The sequence below is a fragment of the Taudactylus pleione genome, unplaced genomic scaffold (assembly GCF_031769625.1).
Source record: "Taudactylus pleione unplaced genomic scaffold, aTauple2 ptg000102l, whole genome shotgun sequence".
In the NCBI taxonomy this organism is placed as follows: Eukaryota; Metazoa; Chordata; class Amphibia; order Anura; family Myobatrachidae; genus Taudactylus; species Taudactylus pleione.
The window spans coordinates 1,094,493-1,116,793 of record NW_028284504.1 but is presented as its reverse complement, the minus strand read 5'-3'; the positions used below and the strand labels follow the sequence as shown (position 1 = coordinate 1,116,793).

Sequence of the window (22,301 nt, the reverse complement as noted above, 5' to 3'; positions counted from 1 at the left end):
GTGTCAAGGTTAGCCAACACTGCCCTAATACAAGGGGCCGGATACTGACTTAATTTTGACTTTCCTTGAACTAACACGTAAATGCAACGGGAAGTTTTAATTGCAACTTCAAGGTTGTGCGATGGGGTCCTGTGTGCCCCATCGTTCACCAATTGTTTGTTTTCTGTTGAACAGGATCTGTTTTTCCATAGCCAATCAGTCAGTTCTCAGATATTACTTTATACTCGTTATATAGACAATCTACTACTATTTTGGACGGGCACTACTGACAATTTTGTCAATCTGATTGTACGCCAAATGATACGTCATCTCCAGCAGCAGATCCAGGACCTTGATGTTCTCATTGAGAATGATAATTGACGGATTGTTGCTTCATTGTACAAAAATCCTACCGATCGGAAAAACTTGCTGTTGGCATCCAGGGAGCTCCTTTAAAAAAAGGGTTCCCATTTTCCCAAATGCTTAGGGTACGTTGCATAACCAGTGATCCCACTAAATTGGAACAATCCTTATCTGAGGTGGTCGACAAATTTTTACATTGTGGTTATGATTTGAGACATCTGTCGTTGATTAAGCAAAAAGTATTAAACCTTCAGAGGGAACTAGTCTTAAAGGGCAAGGTGGATACACCACAACAGGATAGATTTATCTGGGTGAATTCATATAACAATGCCAGCTTGGCCATTAATCAAATATCAAAATCGCATTGGCCTATTATCACTTCGGACCCCAATTAAAAGCATCACAGAATAAGAAGATAATGACAGCTTATAAAAGGGGTCGGAACCTGAAAGATTTTTTAGTGACGTTTTTTAATTACATCATTTAAATATGGATCTCCATCGATCTCTTTCTCATTTTTGGGAGAATCATGTCCTGGTTGTTATAAATGTGTTGGCTGCGCTACTTGCAGTTACATGGTGTCAGGAGACTCAATCTATCATCCATATACTGAGAAAATATATAAAATCTGACAGAGAGTGAAATGCACCATGAAGTTCATTGTGTATTTCATAAGCTGCCCATGTGGTCAACATAATGTCGGAAAGACTGAACATACATTTAAAGAACAGATGGCAGCGCACCGTTCATCTATTAAAGCTTCCATTTCTTCTGGACAAAGTGATCAGCCGGTGGCGAGATACTTATGTGAAGCCAAACACAATCTGGCCACATTACGTTACCGTATCATTGAACACATTCCCTTATCCAAGGAGAGGAGATCGTTCGCTATTGCTACTGAGAGCTGAAAGTCGGTGTATATATAAGTGGGACACCTTGGCCACTAAAGGGTTAAATGAGAATTTGGGCCATTCATGTTTTTTGTAAAACATCTGACAAATATATCTTTTGCAGTATATATGTATTTCTAGCATGCTAGAGTAGTATCACTGCAAAATAGCGTTGCTGTTTTAGCATTAATGTTCATTTTATTGATTATCACCATAGATCGTTGCTATTTGAAGTCTTTGTTACTATGTGTATCTTTGTTGCTTAGTAACTTAGGCCCTCATTCAGAGCCGTACGCTCTGAGCAGAGCGCACGCTCTGAATGAGGGCCGGGCTCCATTTTCATGGAGCGTCCTCCTGGACGCTCGTATAGCTGTGGGTCACCACCCACAGGCTATACGAGCGTGCTTTGTGATGGCCGCGATGGTCGAGACCATCGCGACCATCGAAATTGCGAGCCGGAGCCTGCGGTTGAGGTTTTCAACCGCAAGCTCCGGAGTGATTTTGGCTCTATCAGAGCCAAAATCACTCCCACTGACATCACTAGTGATGTCAGTGGGCCGGCTTCTGACGGGAGGCGTTCCCGTGGGAACGCCCCCGTCAGGGAGGCACGCCCCCGGCACGCCCACCAAAGGGGGCGTGCTGTCAATCAACATTGACAGCACGCCCCCTTTGATCGGACACAACGAGCGAAGGACTTTCCTTCGCTCGTCGCGTCTGGCGCATGCGCACGACGGAGCTCCCGTCGTGCGCATGCTCAGTGCATAACATCGACAGCCGCTCGCGAGTGGGTCTGAATGAGGGCCTTAATCTTCACTATTATTGGCTATATAGACCATATGGTGTTTTGCTCCCTACGTGTCCCTAATCCACATGGCACTGTGACGTCATGTTTCAGCGCGGGAGTCAGCGGCAGGTGGCGACATGGACGGTCCTCTGGGTATTCAGGTGAGTAATTTGTTTATTGTTTCTTTGAGCACCCTGAAGAAAATGCATCACATAAAGCATTGAAACGTTGTCAACCTGCCTGTCTGTGTATTCATTCCGAGTGCCGCCATTATGGACATATATATATAATTCCCCATTTAGGGGTCTGTCTGTTCAGTTAGGCTAATCTCTTGAACCACTGGATGGATTTTGATGTGGTTTTCAATATTCTATACAGCATTGGTCAAGAAAGGTTTAGGTGTACGATCCATTTATCTTTATTAATCTAGATTAATTTCAATCTGACTATTTATGCTTGCCAGAGCCGTAACTAGACTTTTTGGTGCCCTGGGCCACAAAGAGAATTGGAGCCCCACACTATTTTTCAAATAGGGACATAAGATGGAGCATGGCCTCATGGGAAATTGGTATGACAAATCTGATTTGTCCCGTACGATGATGAAGGGGTACCAATTCTGTTGTACCACTGTATTCCAGGTGTCACTGCCAAATACAGTTTGAATCCAATGGCTGTAGTGATGATACACAATAATTATGCAGTATAACTCACCAGCTCTAGATGTAGCAGAGCGCTGGTGAAGGATTGCCCATCAGAATAGCCGTGCACACGCCTGGAGCTGGCAGTATTGTTACGGTCTCCTAAGATTCTCAGTGTAAACCCCCAGAATCATAAAAGCGATGTCTTCTGCCATTAACAGCCACCCGCTGTTCCCTTAGAATACGTCCACCGGTACTTAGGTGGCCACCTGGACAACTCGGGGTAGCAGAGGTTTACACAGATGTCCTAGGAAGACCAGGGATAACGTGACACCACATAAAAAGGAGTAATAGGTGAACAGGTATTCATGGTAATGCCTGGGTGCACTTAGGAGTTGGGAGATTGTGATGAAGGCTGGAATGCGGCTAATGCCGCGATGCGACTTAGTCCGCCACGATGTGACCTGGAGTGACTGTGATGCGGCTTGGTGAGGCGTAATGCGGCTGATAGCCGGTAATATTGATGCGGCCTATAATGACCGTGGTACGGCTAAGTGAGCCGTGTTGTGGCTGGTTCAGCCGGTAGTATGAATGCGGCCTTGAGTGACCATAGTGCGGCTACGTTAGCCGTGATGCAGCTGGTACTGCCAGAAATTGAAGGCAGCCAAGAGTGACAGTGGTGATGCTCGGTGAGCCATGATGTGGCTGGTACAGCCGGTAATTTGGATGCGGCCTGAAATGACCATGGTGCGGCTATATGAGCCGTGATGCGGCTGGTACAACAATGCAGAGACAGGATCTACACAGCAGGAACCGGAAAACATGTGTTGGAGACGCTATGGCCGGCAAGGCTGTGAAGACACTGCTAGGCATAAAAAAGGTGAAGAACCAATCAGGGCCACGAACCATCATCCCGTGTTCCAAGTAATACGTGATGTCATCCGGCGTCCCGATCGCCTAGCAACAGTTGACACATTTCCCGCACGGCAGGCGGAAGTGGTAGGGGAGATCACAGAAGTGTTGGATTGTGACAAATCGCATCGGCGACTTGTAACTAGGGATGTGCAGGCTCGGATAGGTTCGAGTTTGCACGTGGAGTTCGGATTTTTCCCTCCAAAAAAACGGAACTCAGAACGAGGCAAAACGTCATCTTACATGGACGAACATCATCATTCCTGGACAAAAGACCAGGAATGATGATGTTCGTCCATGTAAGATGACGTTTTGCCTCGTTCTGAGTTCCGTTTTTTTGGAGGGAAAAATCCGAACTCCACGTGCAAACTCGAACCTATCCGAGCCTGCACATCCCTACTTGTAACAAGTATAGATCACTGACTGAAGGTATAGAAAGAGTGCTACTTGTGGTGTATATGCAACAAACATCAGCAGCTGAGAGGTCCTTGTACTTACCCTGCACCTGCAGCTGAACTCACCACAAAGGTACTTGAGGTGTGCAGGTAACACCTGGATCGGTGGCTGTGCTCAGGGCTGCCATTAGAAATTGTGGGGTTGATAGCTCCATGTGTAAGGTGTCTGACTGCCATGTGAGAGGTGATAGGTTTGAGTTCCGGTATTTTGAAATGTGTGTGTTAAAAAAGCTGGAATTTTTAGATTGGAGGATCTCAAACAGGTAATGGGCTGGGTTAAATTGGCTCTAATTATAATATGTTTGCATCTCATATACATAGTAAGTTCTGTTATATACGTTATGAAGTTTAAACTTTCATAACAAGAACAACATATGCAGCAGCTCTGTAACTAGGTGAAAGTTCAACTTCTCGCTCCCAGCTGCCTTGCAATGAAGCAGCACCCTGCTGCTGCCCCGGTGCATGCTGGTACTACAGAAGCGGGCGGTACTCCTCCTGCTGGGCGTGGCCTGTTCATGATTGACATGTTGTTGTGATCGCACTGCAGACCGGTTTGGCCCGGCAAGGAGCTGTCGGCAGTGCGGAATGTGGCCCGCAAAATGCTGGGGCTCAGGGCTCCGGTGGGGAAGGGAGAGCAGGTGACACGTTTGTGTATATACGGTGTTTGTGGATGGAGCATGAGGAGTCTAATGTAGAATACTGTGAGATCGCCTTGTTTATCCTATGTGCATATTAGCATCATACAGAGATACCTGAAGCAGTGTGTGCCTGGTGTGATAGCTGCCTAACATGTGAACACCCAGGGTTATGTGTTGCTGTATGCCATGGACTATTTTGCATGTAATGCGACTTTGGTGGGGTATATAATTGTTTTATGTAAAATGTCTCTGAGTGTCCCAATGTGTATATTATTTGTATTATACTGCTCATGTTGCACAGGGCTGTGGGGAGTGTGTGCATTCAGGTGTACATATGATACATGGCGATGGTGTGTTAGCATAGGGGTCTAAGTGTGTGTGTGACTGGTCTGAGCAGTATACATGAAGGTACAGTATGTATTCTAGTTCTCACAGGCTGGTCTATCCGGTCTGTGTGTACCGTCAGCACATGTCTCTGTAACATCCTGTATGTTGCATTGTTTGTTTTTTCTGCTTTTGTTTTTTTTGTTTTAATTTTCTGTATCTGCATTTTACTATGTCTTATTCTGTTTATTATTTTCTGTATGTACTTAGTGTTTGGCTGTTTTAATAACTGGTATAAAAGGTTCCTTAGTCCTGAAATCCACTGGTGTTATGCGTTAGTAGCATTGTTAAATCTCGGTACACTAGTACATTGGTAGCTACTGTTTTTAATGTATGCATATCCACTTGTGGGTATGAATAATACAGTATAAGAAAATGGTATATCTGTATGACTCAAACTGTACATACATATTTGTCTGTAATTGGCTAACACATTTTTTAAAATTTAGTTTTGAACATTTTAATGTTTGGTGTATTTGTCATGTTGACACTGATGATTATGTAATGACTAACATGCATAAACATTTCTCTACCTCAGTCACTCTTGGGATGATGGTTATTGTCATCTATCATCCAGAAGGGGGAGACTGTGAGCCTCCCATCAGACACCAGGTAAGAACCAGTCATTATGTTCTTTGCCTTGTGTAGATTGCCAGTTCATCCGTGTTATCGGTGCACTGTAATGGCGGTCACGCCTGCCGCAGGGTGGGGAGAGATAAGGGAGATGTGGTGAGTGTGCAGTTGGTAGAAGTTAAGTGTGTAATTTGTTCTGTATGCTGCTTTTTCTCTCACACTTCTCCCCCCCATTTAATTTCCTATGTTATGACTACTTTTACTCTTATAACCTTTCAGATCCACCCCCTTCCTTTAACTCATGGCAGGGATGGCATTGGAGGAAGCCAGCACCCCACTGTGTGGGATCACTCCATTGCAACAAATTCTGGCCTCAGGAACCGGAGCACTTCTCACCTCACTATTTGGTATGAGATGTAGCTGTTATGTGGGGAATGATGGGATTGGAAGTAGATAAAGGGAAATGACTTCTAATTCTGCAATATGTGCAAGCTGTTACATGACTGCATGCAATATAGGATTAACCAATTTGGAGGCGCTGGTTGTAAATTCATCAACAGATAACCAAATAGCAAAAGACGGACTTGACATTTTCCCATCTTACTTGTACCCCGTACACACCAAACTTATAACTCGGGTTATTGCTGGGGCAGCTTGGGTCCTGGCTTGGTGTGAAAGAGTCACCCCTGGTTGTGTGTCCTGGGAATCCGACCCAGGTCACCACTAGGGTCGAATCCGGCTCAGAACCTGGTAATGGAGTGGTGTGACCCAGGTTATCTGGCCCGGGTCATGCTAAAAAGAGCTGATTGGAGCTGCTGGTGTGCTCAGAGATTGTTATCTCCAAGCACTGTGCAGATCACACATCATGGCTACCTAGCAGGATGCAGAAGTGAGGGAGCTGTTAGCTACACACTGGTAACGCGTCGGTCACGATTATTACAAAGCCATGAGCAGGCACCAGCCATTTTAATTACCTCAACTCTGAGCCTGAAAAACATCCAATTCTAATGACACACACAAGTTTTGCAAAACTTGACCGCCACAACACTGCAGGGGGTCTGGGGAATCAGAGGAGATCCGTTCTGCACTTGTGAAGAACGGATCTCCTCTGCAGAAGCTGAGGGCTGGCTTGGTCACGTGATTCAATCTTGCCAGAAGAAGCACCCCTGGCTCGGGTCGCATCACATGCGAACACTCCAGTTAAGTGGTGAACATATCTTTGTAAATGATTTGTGTCCACGTTGACGTTAAATGTTAAATCTTTCGAAATTTGCACATAAACTTTCCTTTGGGGCCTTACATACAGTGATGAAGCCACAGAATAAGTAGTTGGTTGTATAGGTGGTTGTTTCTATTGTCCAAATCACTATGGACTTGGGTCTTGCTTAGAGACTGATCCACTTTTCATGTAAGCCTGACACATTGGACCATCCATCTACATTATTACACTGCAACACCAATGTTTGATGTATAGGCTACTAGCTCACTACCAGGTCACCCCAGGAAAGAGCAAGTGAGAGAAGAGATTATGTTTATATAGCCGCATTGTTATGTACAGCTGAGCCGGATTTAAAGTGCACCAGGTCAGTGCGAAGTGGCTTCTCTGCTTATTTTGGGAGGCATATTCTCTTAAATTTCTGTTTTGGAGCTAGATGACTGTATGAGTACAAATATGAACAGCTATAGTATCGTTGTTATATATTGTACAGAAGTTACATTTATATTTGTACTGCATGTGATTGTTTTGTTGCTTCTTAATTATTTGTGTATGTTGTACATTTGATAAATACATTTCTACAAACAGCAGTTAATATACAAGTGGGAATAGGTAGTTTGTATTTTTTCTGTATTAATTGGCTAACCATACTTGTAATTGCCTGTTACTGGCATTCTCTTTCATCCCACAGTGACCCCCCTCGATGTTGTGAAGATCAGGCTGCAGTCCCAGAAGAAACCATTCTCCAAAGGTAAAGTTCTGCTTGCTGCCATCCACACACAGTACGACTTATCCACCTTCATTTCATAAATGCCCTGCATTGCCTACTGGTAACTTAAGCTTTTCCATATACACCGATCAGCCACAACATTAAAACCACCTACCTAATAATGTGTAGGTCCCCCTTATGCCACCAAAACAGCTTTGATCCATTGAGGCATTGACTACACAAGTCCTGTGGTATCCGTCTCCAAGACATTGGCAGTATAGTGTTTAAGTCCTGTAAGTTGCGAGGTGGAGCTTCCATGGCTCGGACTTTTTTTTTTTTTTTTCAGCACAATCCATAATTGCTCGATCAGATTGAGATCTGGGGAACCTTAAACTCTTTTTTTTTCATGTTTCTCAAACAATTCATAAACCATCTTTGCAATGTGCATTGTCCTGCTGAAAGAGGCCACTGCCACCAGGGAATATCGTTGCCATGAAGGAGTGTATTTGGTCTGCAACAATGTTTAAGTAGGTGGTACGTGCCAAAGTAACAGGTTTCAGTAAATCATTTCCCTAGAACCTCACACTGCCTCTGCCGGCATTCCTTCTTCCCATAGTGCATCCTGCACCTCATCCCCAGATAAACTAAGCACACGAATCCGCTTGTCCCCATGATGTAAAAGAAAACGTGATTGATCAGACCAGGCCCCCTTCTTCCATTGCTCCTTGGCACAGTTCTAACACTCACGTCCCCATTGTAGGCGCTCTTGCTATTCTGTGACATAGGATCAGACAGGCTAGCCTTCAACATGCGCATCATTGAGCCTCGGGCGCCCATAACTGTCGCGGGTCCACCGGTTGTCCTTCCTTGGGTTACTTTTGGTAGGTACTAACCACTGTATACTGGGAATACTCCACAAAACCTGCCATTTTGGAGATGCTCTGACCCAGTCGTCTAGCCATCATATTTGGCACTTGTCAAAGTTGCTCAGATCCTTACGCTTGCCTATTTTTCCTGCTTCCAACACAGCAATATATCCCACCTCTTAACAAGTACCATTGTAATGATATAATGATATAATCAATGTTATTCACTTCACCTGTCAGTGGTTTTAGTGCTATGGCTGGTGGGTGTATGTGGATACTGTATGCTTAAATAATAATTCCCATAGCAACTATTACCTGTCATACAACTTTGAGACAATTCTTGGGCTTATGCCTTCCACTCAAAGCGCTATTACCACACTGCTTGTTTGTTGGCACTTGTATATGTATTTGTACTTTATGGGCTACAAATCATATACATGCATACATACTTGTGTTCTGATTCCCCATTTTATTCCTCTTGTGTTTCAGTAATGTCTGTAAAGTCTCTTCCCTGGGCACCCCCCTTACGCCACCCCAAATGTGAGTACTGAAAATGTTCCCCTTGTTTTGGTTAATGTGTAAAGTTTTCCAGCTGCCAAGATGTAATGAAAATGCACCTGAGACATGTAAAAGAGTGTGTTCAGACAGTGTTCCAGATTACTGCATTTTCACTTACAAAATAGAGACAAAGAATTGACTTTGTCCATTCATTTATAGACCCTATCCTCCAAATGGACAGTGATTGTTACCTGGTTCTCCCCCAATGTACAGATTCTTTCATCAGCATATTCAGAGTGTAATGCCCCATGATAGCATCCCATGGTCTAAATGCATCGCTCACAATTAGCTGAGTAAATTAGAATTTTATACTGATTTTTTCAGTGCTGCATGCTACCACTTATGAGCTATTCTGTATCACATGATAAATAACTTTCATAGCATTATTTTGCTGGGCTAGTATTAGTAGTTCCAATGTTTTGTGCACTCTGCACTTACAGTTGGGATTGAAGTGTAGCCGACGGTAATAATTTAGTTTCCTAATACAGTTATTAAAGATATAAAATATTAGTAAGTGTGATAGACTACAATGTTATCCTTAGAGGATTTTTTTTTTTATTAATGCAGATTTGTCAAAACGCTCACAGTATAGGGGAAAAAAAGCAATTCTTGTTAGCCCTTAAAGCCATGCATCATTTTTTCCAGTGTATGGTCTTCATTATGTGCTAAGTTTTACCCATTGTCTTCCGTGTCATTGGTGTACCATGTGGCTGCGTATATTCCCTCTGACGTCATTGTCCTCCGTGTCATTGGTGTACCTTGTGGCTGCGTATATTCCCTCTGACGTCATTGTCCTCCGTGTCATTGGTGTACCATGTGGCTGCGTATATTCCATCTGACGTCATTGTCCTCCGTGTCATTGGTGTACCATGAGGTTGCGAAAACTGTCTGGCTATAAAGATTGGCTGCGTATATCCCCTCTGACGTCATTGTCCTCCGTGTCATTGGTGTATCATGTGGCTGCGTATATTCCCTCTGACGTCATTGTCCTCCGTGTCATTGGTGTACCATGTGGCTGCGTATATTCCCTCTGACGTCATTGTCCTCCGTGTCATTGGTGTACCATGTGGCTGCGTATATTCCCTCTGACGTCATTGTCCTCCGTGTCATTGGTGTACCATGTGGCTGCGTATATTCCCTCTGACGTCATTGTCCTCCGTGTCATTGGTGTACCATGTGGCTGCATATATTCCCTCTGACGTCATTGTCCTCCGTGTCATTGGTGTACTATGTGGCTGCAGAAAACTGTCTGGCTATAAAGATTGGCTGCGTATATATTCCCTCTGATGTCATTGTCCTTACAGTGTGCTTACCACTGCGTTATACTTCTATGTACACTAATATAGATGAAAACCTCCTGCTTATATGCTAATTTTATTTCTACTAACAGTAAACCATATGCTCTTCTTTCATTACTTTCCACTCCGTCTGTAAATCTTTCCCACCTCAGCCTCTGAGTTCCCTTTCTTTATAACCTGCCCAGGGCGCTGTTTCCTGTACTGTAATGGGCTGATGGACCATCTTTTTGTGTGTCAACATGCTGCTGCTTGTAGTACCTGGTACCGCTCCCCCACCCACCTCAATGGAACACTGGTGAGTGCAGCAGATATTAAGAACTTCTTTTGGGGGGTGGTTTTGTACTACACCCCAAAAACAATGACTATTTCTCCTGTTTCTACCCATGTTGTAGGATGCTTTTGTGAAGATCACACGACATGAGGGGTTAACATCACTTTGGAGTGGCCTCCCTCCAACATTGTGAGTAGTTGGTGAGAATTGGACATTAAAATCTCAGTCTTAACATGATAAATACAGAACCTGATCTGTTACCTGACAGCTTTGTTTGTTATTAAAAATTGTAGTTGTAATAAAAAGAAATAATTTTTACCTGAAATGCAGTGGTTTAAGAACTGCTTTGTAATGTGAGGTAGTTGGGGGGCACAATATTTTAATAAATTGGTTTATTGATAGTAAAGTGTAAATGTTAATGTATACAGAGTATTGGTGTTTTAATGTTTCATGGTGTATTGAGAGTGCCATAATATACAATGTATTGAATACAACACACACAGTTCACTCTTGTTTTTTGTTTTGTTTTTTTGTGTTTTACTTGTGTCTGTTAATCTGATAATTTTGCTGTTTGATCTGCCTACTCTGTTTTATCTTTGCTGTATCTTGGAGAGTGACGCTCCCTCACTAGTCTAATAGTCTATCTATCGCCTACTACAGGGTGATGGCCGTACCTGCAACCATTATATATTTCACATGTTATGATCAGCTGAGGGATTTCCTGTGTTACGGTCTCGGATATAGCGGCAGTCACATCCCTCTTATTGCTGGAGCTCTTGCACGATGTAAGTTTACTTTTTTTTTTTTTTTGAATCCAGTTTTTTTTGTTATTTTTGTTTTTATTTTTACCCTTAAATTCTCTCTTCTCTCATTGTCAGTGGGAGCAGTAACAGTGATCAGCCCTCTTGAGTTGATCCGTACAAAACTGCAGTCACGCCAGCTCTCATACATGGAGTTAGGAGCCTCTCTGCGTTCTGCTATTTTTCAGGGTGGATGGCTGTCTCTCTGGAAGGGATGGGGACCTACTGTGCTGAGAGACGTCCCATTTTCAGGTACCCTGACCCAGGTTGCATGTTGTCTTATAAATAATATAAAATGGATTATGGTTTTGTTTTGAGGGGGAGGGGGGGGGGGGGTCTGACATGCCTGATTTTAGGACTATGCAATTTTATTTTTGATTGTAGAGCCCCTACATTTTTCAGTTGTTTGAGACTAATTACATAACCTGTAGTAATCAATTATAGTAAAGTGTTTGGAGCCCAGGAAATAAGTCCCAAAATATTAAACATTCTTCTTCAAATGGATAAAGTCTCATCCTAATCACGATTTGGTGACAGAGGAAGAGGAGGGTTACAGATCATTTTTGTAAATGTTCCTGCATTTGTGTATTTAATGTCTTTTATCAGCACATTATAACTTTTGTTACTTCATTTAGATGTTCCCTAGAATCCCTATTATCCATTTATTCTCTCCCGAATATATCCTCCTATTGCTGCACACAACCTCTCGCCTCTAATACGTCCTACACCTCCAGATGAGCCCTCTCACCTAGTATGTCCTCTTATTATTCCACATGATCCTGCTTTCATAATAGGCCTTCCTATTAGTCCACATGACCCTTCCCCACTAATATGTCCTCCTACGACAGCATATGATCTCTCTCCACTAATACAATTTATATGCCCTCCGATTACTCCACACGACCCCTCTCCCCTAGTACATCGAATACACCTCTCCTCTAATTCCTTTTCCTTTTGTCTCTCTAGCTTTGTATTGGTTTAACTATGAGCTTGTGAAAATGAAGCTTAGTAAGTCCTGTGGGACTTCAGAGACACAGTTTCTGATCAGCTTTACATCCGGAGCCGTGTCTGGAGCTGTAAGTGCTCAAGTGTTCACCTACAATGTCCTCTATTCTATGTCCAATTCCTGTAACTCCTTCATGTTTTCCGTATCTGTTAATTTTCTGTTTGATTTGATCTCGCTCACCTGTCACACTATGTACTGTATAACCTCCAGGTGACGATGTGCTGTATTAAATCTGAGCACCTCTGTAAACTGCCTCACTAGCCACTGCACTTCTTATGCACATGGCTATACTTCCCTTTCTGCGTGTATCGTGTAGTATAATTTTTGCTGTTCTATACTGCAACCTCTCCCTCCCATACTAAGATGCACCTCTGCGTTTTATCTTGTGTTGCACTATTTTTAGGTGGCTGCCATTCTCACTCTACCATTTGATGTGGTGAAAACTCATAGACAGATTGAACTTGGAGACTTGGAAATGGGTGAGAAAAACTATATCATGTGGGAACATGATGACTACATGTCGACCTACACAACAACACTTTAGGCTAAATTTACTAGACAGATTCTAAATCCCAGGTGGGTTTGCAACCAGCCAAGAAAGCACACTTTACAATAGAATAGTATTGAATATCAAAGCAACATCAAGGTTTTAGACCATGCTAAGATTAGAATAGAAACCCCGGATTTATCAAACGCCGGTTTGTAAAACCGCCAGCGAACCCATCCAAAAAATGACTAGGCTCAGATGGGAGTGATTGCTGAAACAGTAGGTAAATTAATTGATTTTGACAGGCAAGTTTTGATTGATGGAATTATCATCCAATAAGGCTATGGAGGATTATGATGTCTCACCAGAGATGACTTTAACAGAAATACATAAACAAAAATATAAAATATATTAAAAAAAAAAACCTACACCGTCAAAACAAACACATACACAAAGAAAAACATACGGGAGCAGGGGGCTTAAAAAAAAATAAAACAAACGGATTATATGAAAAATACACCTCAAATAGACAATATGCAGAATAAGAAACAAGACCACTCAAGAAAAAAAAAAAAAAAACGCCACATTCAGCAATCGCTTTATATCTTTCTCCTACTACTTTCTTACAACTTTCTCCTTCTCCACAATCAGCAATCACTTTATATCTTTCTCCCACTACTTTCCTACAACTTTCTCCTTCTCCACAATCAGCAATCACTTTATATCTTTCTCCTACTGCTTTCCTACAACTTTCTCCTTCTCCACAACCAGCAATCCCTTTATATCTTTCTCCTACTACTTTCCTACAACTTTCTCCTTCTCCACAATCAGCAATCACTTTATATCTTTCTCCTACTACTTTCCTACAACTTTCTCCTTCTCCACAATCAGCAATCACTTTATATCTTTCTCCTACTACTTTCCCACAACTTTATCCTCCGCTTACAATCCTCACAAACCCACAAAGTGTTTCTATGATGTTAATTGAATGGTGCTCTCTATAATAGAGTAGCACAAGTAAATTATTATGAATAGAATAGCTTCTTATCCATAGTGATTTGTTTCTATGATGTAATTTGAATGCTGTTTGTATAAAAGCACCATTAAATGAATATGAATTAAATAACTTCTGATCCACAGTGTTTTAATAAAAACTGCTGCCATATAGAACTACTCGCAGCAGGTTGTCATTTCTAATACGCTGGGATCGACAGCGGATTATGATTAGACATCAATACTGGCCTTTTAGTAAATGGTAGCATTTTGACCCAAAAAACGCCATTAATCCTCAGTTGTTGCCGGCTGGTTCGAAATGACACCAATCCTGCTGTTTCATACATTTTGGCATGTTTTTTTTGTGTACTGCCCTTATCACATTGTGTTGATCACTTCAGCAGCCAATAACATGTTGCTTTCATATGGGGTATGTGTGTGTGTGTGTGTTTTGTCTTTATTTACATTATTATTATTGTTTATTTATATGGCGCCACAAGTTTTCCGCAGCGCCATACAAAGTACATAAACAAATAAATTGATTTACAGTGACTTATAGTACAATACAATACATTACAGGACATGGATAATATACTTTGCTACATTCACGACCATAACACCCAGATAAGCAACAATGCAAAGCAATCAAGTGTTAGGTGCCCTGGTAGAGAGTAAGAAGTAGATGAAGGTGTAGTAAGGAGATGCACAAGAGGGTAGAGGACCCTGCTCATAGGAGCTTACATTCTAAGGGGGAGGGAAAGACAAACAGGGGTGAAACAAATGGGGTAGGCAGGGAGGAAGGAGTATGTAGCAGCAAGTTAAGATGAGAGCTGGAAGGCTTTGATGAAGTAGTGGGTCTTGAGAGCCCGTTTGAAGGATTGTAGAGAGGTGGAGAGTCTGATGGGAAGCGGGAGAGAGTTCCAAAGGTGGGGAGCAGCGCGGGCAAAATCTTGGAGGCGGGAGTGGGAGGAAGTAATCAATTGGCATGAGAGGCGGCATGCATTTGTTGAATGAAGAGGGCGGATAGGAGAGTGAAGGGAGATGAGATCAGAGATGTAAATGGGAGAGGAATGGTTGAGGGCTTTGTAAGTGAGTGTGAGAACCTTAAATTGGGTTCTAAAGGGGAAGGGGAGCCAGTGGAGGGCTTGTAGGAGAGGGGAGGCAGATGCAGAGCGGAGAGGGGAGAGAAGGTATTTGGGGAGGCCAGATAGGAGAAGGTTACAGTAGTCCAATCTGGAGATGACCAATGAGTGTATGAGGGTTTTAGTGGCATCCTGGGTGAGAATGGGTCTAATCTTGGAAATATTTTTAAGATGAAAATGACAGGACTGTGAGAGATTCTGGATATGTGGTTTGAAGGAGAGGGAGGAGTCCAGGATAACTCCAAGACAGCGCACTTTGGGGGTAGAGGAGATAGTTGTGCCATCAATTGATAAAGAAATGGTGGGAAGTGTGGTTATGTAGGGGGGAGGGAAGATGATTAGCTCAGTCTTAGACATATTAAGTTTAAGAAATCGCTAGGATATCCAGGAAGAGGTGGCAGAGAGACAGTTGGAGACACGAGTGAGGAGAGAGGGAGAGAGGTCAGGGGAGGAAAGGTAGATCGGAGTATCATCAGCATAGAGATGATATTGGAGGTCAAAAGAGCTGATGAGTTCACCTAGTGAGGATGTATAGAGTGAGAAAAGGAGGAAGGATAATCTTCCTCCTACATCACAAATTCCAGGTTTGAGCGATCTAGCAGAACCTCATAATGAGTTAATGAATGAGAGCCGTAGACAATGGATTAAGGATACAGATTCTGATTATGTCAAACTGGCCAAGCAAGGAACACCCACTGCAAGAGGCTGTGGGGGAGAAGAGGAGTCATGAGAGGAGACAGAGAAGGATCGGTCAGAGAGGTAGGAGGATAGCCAGGAGAGGGCAGTGTCACACAGACCAAGGGAGTGAAGGATTTGCAGAAGGAGAGGGTGGTCCACAGTGTCAAAAGCAGCAGAAAGGTCAAGGAGAATGAGCAGAGAGTAGTGGCCCTTGGATTTAGCAGCAAGGAGGTCATTGCTGACTTTTGTGAGGGCAGTTTCAGTGGAGTGGAGAAAACAGAAGCCAGACTGAAAAGGGTCAAGGAGGGAATGAGAGGAAAGAAAGGTGGTAAGGCGCTTGAAAACAGCACGCTCAAGGAGCTTGGAAGCAAAAGGGAGGAGAGAGATGGGACGGTAGTTGGAGAGAGTGTTAGAATCAAGGATTGGTTTTTTAGTATGGGGGAGACAAGGGCATGTTTGAATGCAGACGGGACAGTGCCTGATGATAGGGAGAGATTAAGGAGGTGGGCAAGATGGGAGCAGGCAGAAGGAGAGAGGTAGCGGAGGAGACGTGAAGGGATAGGGTCAAGGGGGGAGGTGGAAGGGGGGGGGGGGGGAGGACTGGATGAGGGACATGACTTCCTCTCCAGATACAGGGGAGAAGAAAGTTAGAGTCTGTAAAATTGAAGGAGAGGGGTGATCTGGGAAGAGAGGAGGTGGATAGCAGGGGGACTGGTGGGATATGATGTCCTGACGTATGGAGTCAATTTTAGATGTAAAGTAGGTAGCAAAATCAAGGGCAGAGAGCGAGGAGGGGGTGGGCGGAGGAGGGAGTTGAAGGTGGTGAAGAGACGTTGGGGATTTGAGGACTGAGAGGAGATGAGGTTCTTGAAATATGACTGTTTAGAGAGGGAAAGGGCAGCACTGTATGATGAGAGCATAAATTTGAAATGGAGAAAATCAGCCTGAGAGCGTGATCTTCTCCACTGTCACTCGGCAGTTCGCGAACACTTTTGCAGGTATCTGGTGCATTTGGAATGCCAGGGTTGAGGTGTAAATCTGCGAGGGTGAATAGTGATCGCCGGAGCAACAGAGTCCAGAGCAGAAGTAAGGGAGATATTGTATAGAGAAATGGCTTGTACAGGGCAGGAGAGAGAGATGATAGGGGAGAGAAGTGAGTCAAGCTGGGAAGAAAAATAAACTGTCAATAGCGTCAATGTTACGCTTAGTGATGGTGGCCTTAGGAGGTAGAGGAAGGGAAGGAGAGAGGGATAGGTTAAAAGAGAGAAGGTGATGGTCTGAGAGGGGGAATGGGGAATTGGAGTAATCAGAAATATCACAACGGTGAGTGAAGACCAGGTCAAGCGAATGCCCACTCACATGGGAGGGTGAGGAGGTCCATTGGGAGAGACCAAATGAAGACATGAGGGTGAGGGTTAAGACATTTCCACATTCCATTATAGAAACTATCAAACATTCATGTGGTACAAGTGGGCTGACTGCGCTTATTGAATACATTTGAACGCTAAATTGGACAAGCACAATTGGGGAGATGTGTCCTTATTTCTAAAGCCACATTAGAAACTAAAACATTGTATTCATTATGGTCATATCAACACATTCATGAAATTGTTTTGAAACTGACAGACTTGTGTTACATAACCATAAGTGTTTCCTTGTACGCTTTCACCTTGCATAGACTCCACAAGGCATCAGAGATCGTCAACTTGGGGGGCTATGCGGAGCATCCAAGCAGAATCTGGAACCCGTGGTCTCTTTGCAGGTAAAATGCCTCACCATCTACCTGTTTGGGTTTATTTTATTTTTTTTTTCTACCCTGTTCCACACCCCTAAAACATTTAAACTCTTTTTTTATATTTTATATTTGGCAGGGTTTATGCCACGAGTTATCAAGGTTGCTCCGGCCTGTGCCATTATGATCAGCTCTTATGAGTTCGGAAAGAAATTCTTCCAACAGCGGAATCGAGAACAATTTCAAAATCAGTGAAGTGTAAGATCTAGAAAGGCCGAACCAAATTCTCAGTTGATTTTGAGTAAAAAAGTCTGGAGTCGCTAAACAACGAAACCAGTGGAAACCAGATTTGGATAACTAGGATGCTTGGCTCAATTTTTAAGCACTTAATATAGAAATTGTGAACTGACAGCTAATGAGTAATAGGCCAGTAAATCAAGTCACAAGAATAATCTGACCAACTCCATCCTAGTTAATACAGTGTCATTTTAAATGTTTCTGATAGCACTGAAGCCCTGAGGACTAGCTTATAACTGCCTCAGGAAACGTGTCTGCAGTGTTTTTATAGCCTATACAGTGTAGCGTTCCAGGAATAATTGCCAGCTATATGCAGGCATAAGGAGATTGCAGGAGCAATTATGCTGGACTCAAAATAGCATGAAGTAGATAAAACAAATATCTATTTAATCTGTAGAGCCTTTATGCTAGAACAAAAGGTGAGTATTTCCATCACTTTTATCTGTTCAGTGGCTAGTGCAGTTTCACATGTGTTTACAGTGAGATTGTTAATGCAATCATTAAGCTTTCTATGAATAGTCCAGTTTTCCTTCAAATTAAGTGCATCAGGCTTACAAATATGCCAGCCATATACATACTCTTAATATCTATATAGAATATAGATTTTAATGGTAGTCTCACTGGTTTATAGCCTGCACCATTGATATTCATGCAGACACGTTGTCATAGAACAGCTAATGACAGGAAATAATACAATTTAAATTAAATGTTCCCTTTTTGTGTGCAAAACTTTTGAATAATGCATTACATGACACAGTGAGAATATCCTTATCTGTAATGAGAGCCTTTTAAAATATCATCCGATATTTTCCTCTTAAAATCTCTCATGTGGTCTAGGATAGGTTATGTAACTATACAGTATATAAGATAGAGTAGTTGGAATTCTAGAAATGGGTCAACAAGTACAAAACCAAAGATCGGATCCTACTCTGGACTACGATAAGTAATATATTCAATCAGTGCTGTACTGATTATGAAACCATAGTGGTTCAGAATTCTGATCTTTTTAAGACGAGGGTGAAATCTGGCTCCATAAATCTCTGGATCACTAAAAGAATCCAGGAGCACCGCAATATGGGACATTCATTTGAATGACATTTGACCAAGATGGACAATATAGAGAATATTCTAGTGAAGATGGAAGACTAAAAACAAAGGCATCGACTTGAGTGAAACTGGATGGGGCAAACAGGCAGTAGTCTGAGAAGAGATGAATCAAAGCAGAGACACTGAACTTTCATTTTAGAAGCTAACTTAGAAGAAGAGACTGAGACATTAGACTTCCAATTTAACAGTTTTATTTTAAACCTTTTTTTCTAATTCTAAGCTCTTTTCTGAGTAGCCTCTTCATATAAAAGCCTGAACCCCTATGCCACCAAAGATGGTGCTGGAGCAACAAGCATGTTTGGACATCCTAGAAGTGCCTATACACCTATCTATGGTAGCAAGATTTCCTCATCTCCAGCTGTGCCTGACTGAAAATAGCAAAAAGAGGTCATGGACAGGGGCCAAGCGAAGACTCCATCGCACAGCTGTGATAGATGGACTTAAGGAGTTTTTCTGTTTGTTCGTTCACCCTCCTCCCATCCCCCTTTTGTACTGTACTGGTGCAGTCAAATGTGGATACAATCATATTCTATTTCTCTATATTATTTAAAGGTGCAGCCTGTTTTACAATCCACTTACAGCTGTCTTTTTCAAATATTCAGAGAAAAAATACACTTCATTAGAGCATAGCTATTAGAAGTAAATACTATATACTTGCCCAACCATACCCAGGGATCGTCTTCTGGATGTTGATTGGTGATGGCAGAAGGTAAAAGGCAATTATGATTATTCAAAAGGCTAACTGTAATAACTATTAACTATAACTGACAAAGAATGGAGCAATTTTGGGTCTGAACCAATATTTATGGCCATATAGTCTGTCTGGTCACTACAAATTAGTGACTGGTTCATAGTGAATTGGTGGGCTGCATTCTCCAAATTGGCTGCTACAAACCTCATTTCTTGGTATTTGTCAGCTAATAAGTAAAAATGACATTTATTGCACTGGTCATTGCCATTTTGATTCACTTAGCACAAGGAGGACCTCCATTTCTGATTTCTAAATGACAAGACAATGCTATGCATAGAATCTACTGAATATGTAACAGTGGTTCTAAAAAAGATTGCACCTTTAAAATGGGGTGACCTAACCCATTCACTGCCAACATTGCTGGCATACCTGGCAAAGAAAGGACTAAACTGCAGAGCAGTTATTACATGCGTTAGCACTCCACTGTGTGTGATTCCTGTGGCTAGCATGGAATGGGTTAAAGCAGCAGTTCTCTTTACCAATGTGTAGATATTAGGCAGCACTAAATGGGAAAAAAGGCATTTTAGTTACTGGGAGGAACAGGAGTTTGTCTACACTTATTGGATGCAGTCAGTGTATGGGCTGGACCAATAGCCTATCCGTTAGCTAGGAACTGCTAACTTGCCTTTATTCAAGTATTGGAGATGGGTACAATGCAACATAAACCCTATCATTCGTCTAGGGTATATTTTCTATTAAATCATTTTTAATAGAGACGCTGTAGCTAAAGTAGAAAATGCTCCTTTATGAAGAAATGCTAGTAAATCTAGTCCTATGTTGGTAATTCTGATATGGTCTTACTTTTTAGCACAGTTTAAAGATGTAACTTAATTTTGCACTCCTAAATTTCAACACAAAACGGCAAATGGAATTGCAGGTGTATCATTTTCCTCCAGCTAATGGTAAATATATTTAAAGAGACACTGCTTTCATTTAGGAGCAAAATGTATTTTAGCTATATAAAGTCTGTCATCTTGATTTAGTCCAGATGCGTGCTGTACATGGCCATTAACCTGTAAACCACTGTTCTGTTCCACATTAGTGTGACACAAAGGTGTATTATACACTAATAATAAAGCTGCACTTGATGCATGACACACACAATAGGTTTGACTAGAATTGTTATTTTGTGAGCAGAATACCAGTGGTTGAATGAGTGACATAGACTGTATGATGTAGTGTGTACAGAAGCTTGAGTTGGGAATACAAGTGAATGCAGATGCACTGTTTATGCCTTATGCAAGCCTTTTATCTCTTAAAGCTCAAGGAGTATATTTACTAAACAGTGAGTGTTCAAAGCTTTGATAGCTGAAATTAAAATGGCAATACTAATAAATGTAAAATGACGCTTATGCTATTTATTGTTGCTGTGTGAAGTCCAGCGGTCAAAGCCGCCGATAATAAATAGCTTTGAAAAACAGCTGTTTAATACATTTAACCCCAATACCGGTGTCACACTAGCTTTTTAGAATGCTGCACTTTGCTAGTCCTAAAAATTTGATGTTTAAAGCTCTAAATGTGACATAGAACAACAGTGGCTGTGAAAAATGGTTACTCTGGCACACGGGAAGCTGTCAACATTGTTTTACTGCTCTAGTGTCTACCTAAGCAATGTTTCCCATTCATTATCACAAAAGGAACTTTAGAATGCTTTGTGTTTATGGCTGGAGCAGCTTCATATTCTCAAATTCCATTAGGACGCTCACTGTATTGATTTATATAATGGAGTGTAGTATGTCTTTTTTGTATTTTATAACAATTTAACATTTGAAAGTGCTCATTTGCAAAACGTAAAAATGCTCATATAGAGGATGATTCAGAGTTGGTAGCAAAATTGGGGCAAACTACTAAAAATAAAAGCTAAAAAAAATAGTGAATTCCACACACATGCAGAGACTTGCACATCACGAGATTGGCAGCACATGTACACCATTTACAAGTCTTTATCAGAGTGTACTTGCAGCTGCTCCTGTAGCAGATGTAAAATATATGCTTTTTAAAGCTGGGTAAACACTCTGTGATTGTGTACCCAGCCGAGTGGATGGAGTGATACATTACACCGATCGTACATACTGTACTGCACAATAAGGTGAATGACAGGACAATGTGACGTTCCATGCTGCATTTAGCAGTATGTAGTTCCTCACATTTTCTCATATGCTATGCAGTACAGCAGATGGGACCATGCAATGAATGACCCGTGGCCACACGCAATCCGCACCATCTATCATTCTGATCCGCGTGGGTCCGATATATCGTACTACGGATCACATAGTGTGTACTCGGCTGAACTGACGTATGTGCCTGAACTTTGCATACGTGATCACATCCCTTTCCACAACCATTTTGCCACCTTATGCCGGACATACACTATACAATTATCGGGGTGATGCCCAATGTCTGCGGATCCCCGATTGTACTGTGTGTGTGGACGACCTAGAGTAAAATACAGATCGGTCAGGCATGCCGGATGTCCAGCATGTGTGTCCGATGTGATATTCTGTAAGTTAAATGTAGGCCGCAACGGGGAGTGTATGCCCAGCCGCGGCCGACTGACAGACATTTTCCCTGTTCCTTCACAGGGAAGGAAGGCGGAAATGTCTCCTCCCTGTGTGTGGAGCGCAGATATTGGGGCCAATACACTCTCTGAGATATCTCATAATGTATTTCCGCGATATCTGCAGGATGACAGGTTGCCAGATAAAATGTCTGTCAGGCAGTTTATCTGGCAATGTATGCCCAGCATAAGTCTTAAGGTTTGACACATTGTTTTT

General features: G+C 42.3%; 1 protein-coding gene across 2 annotated transcripts; it reads left to right on the top strand.

Annotated features, from left to right (window-relative positions):
- The first annotated feature begins 4,531 nt into the window (after positions 1-4,531).
- SLC25A39 (solute carrier family 25 member 39) lies at positions 4,532-20,631 on the top strand. Of its 2 annotated transcripts, none has more exons than XM_088470654.1 (13): positions 4,532-4,659; positions 5,582-5,655; positions 5,896-6,023; positions 7,524-7,583; positions 8,897-8,947; positions 10,449-10,558; positions 10,656-10,723; positions 11,195-11,319; positions 11,413-11,586; positions 12,301-12,410; positions 12,744-12,819; positions 17,319-17,402; positions 17,512-20,631. In XM_088470654.1, exons 3-13 carry the CDS (start codon positions 5,918-5,920, stop codon positions 17,625-17,627), a joined length of 1,080 nt encoding a protein of 359 aa, XP_088326780.1. In that variant the 5' UTR covers positions 4,532-4,659; positions 5,582-5,655; positions 5,896-5,917; the 3' UTR covers positions 17,628-20,631. The 2 variants fall into 2 exon arrangements, with proteins under 2 accessions (XP_088326780.1, XP_088326781.1); XM_088470655.1 differs by lacking the exon at positions 4,532-4,659 and adding an exon at positions 4,701-4,722.
- Positions 20,632-22,301: the final 1,670 nt, after the last annotated feature.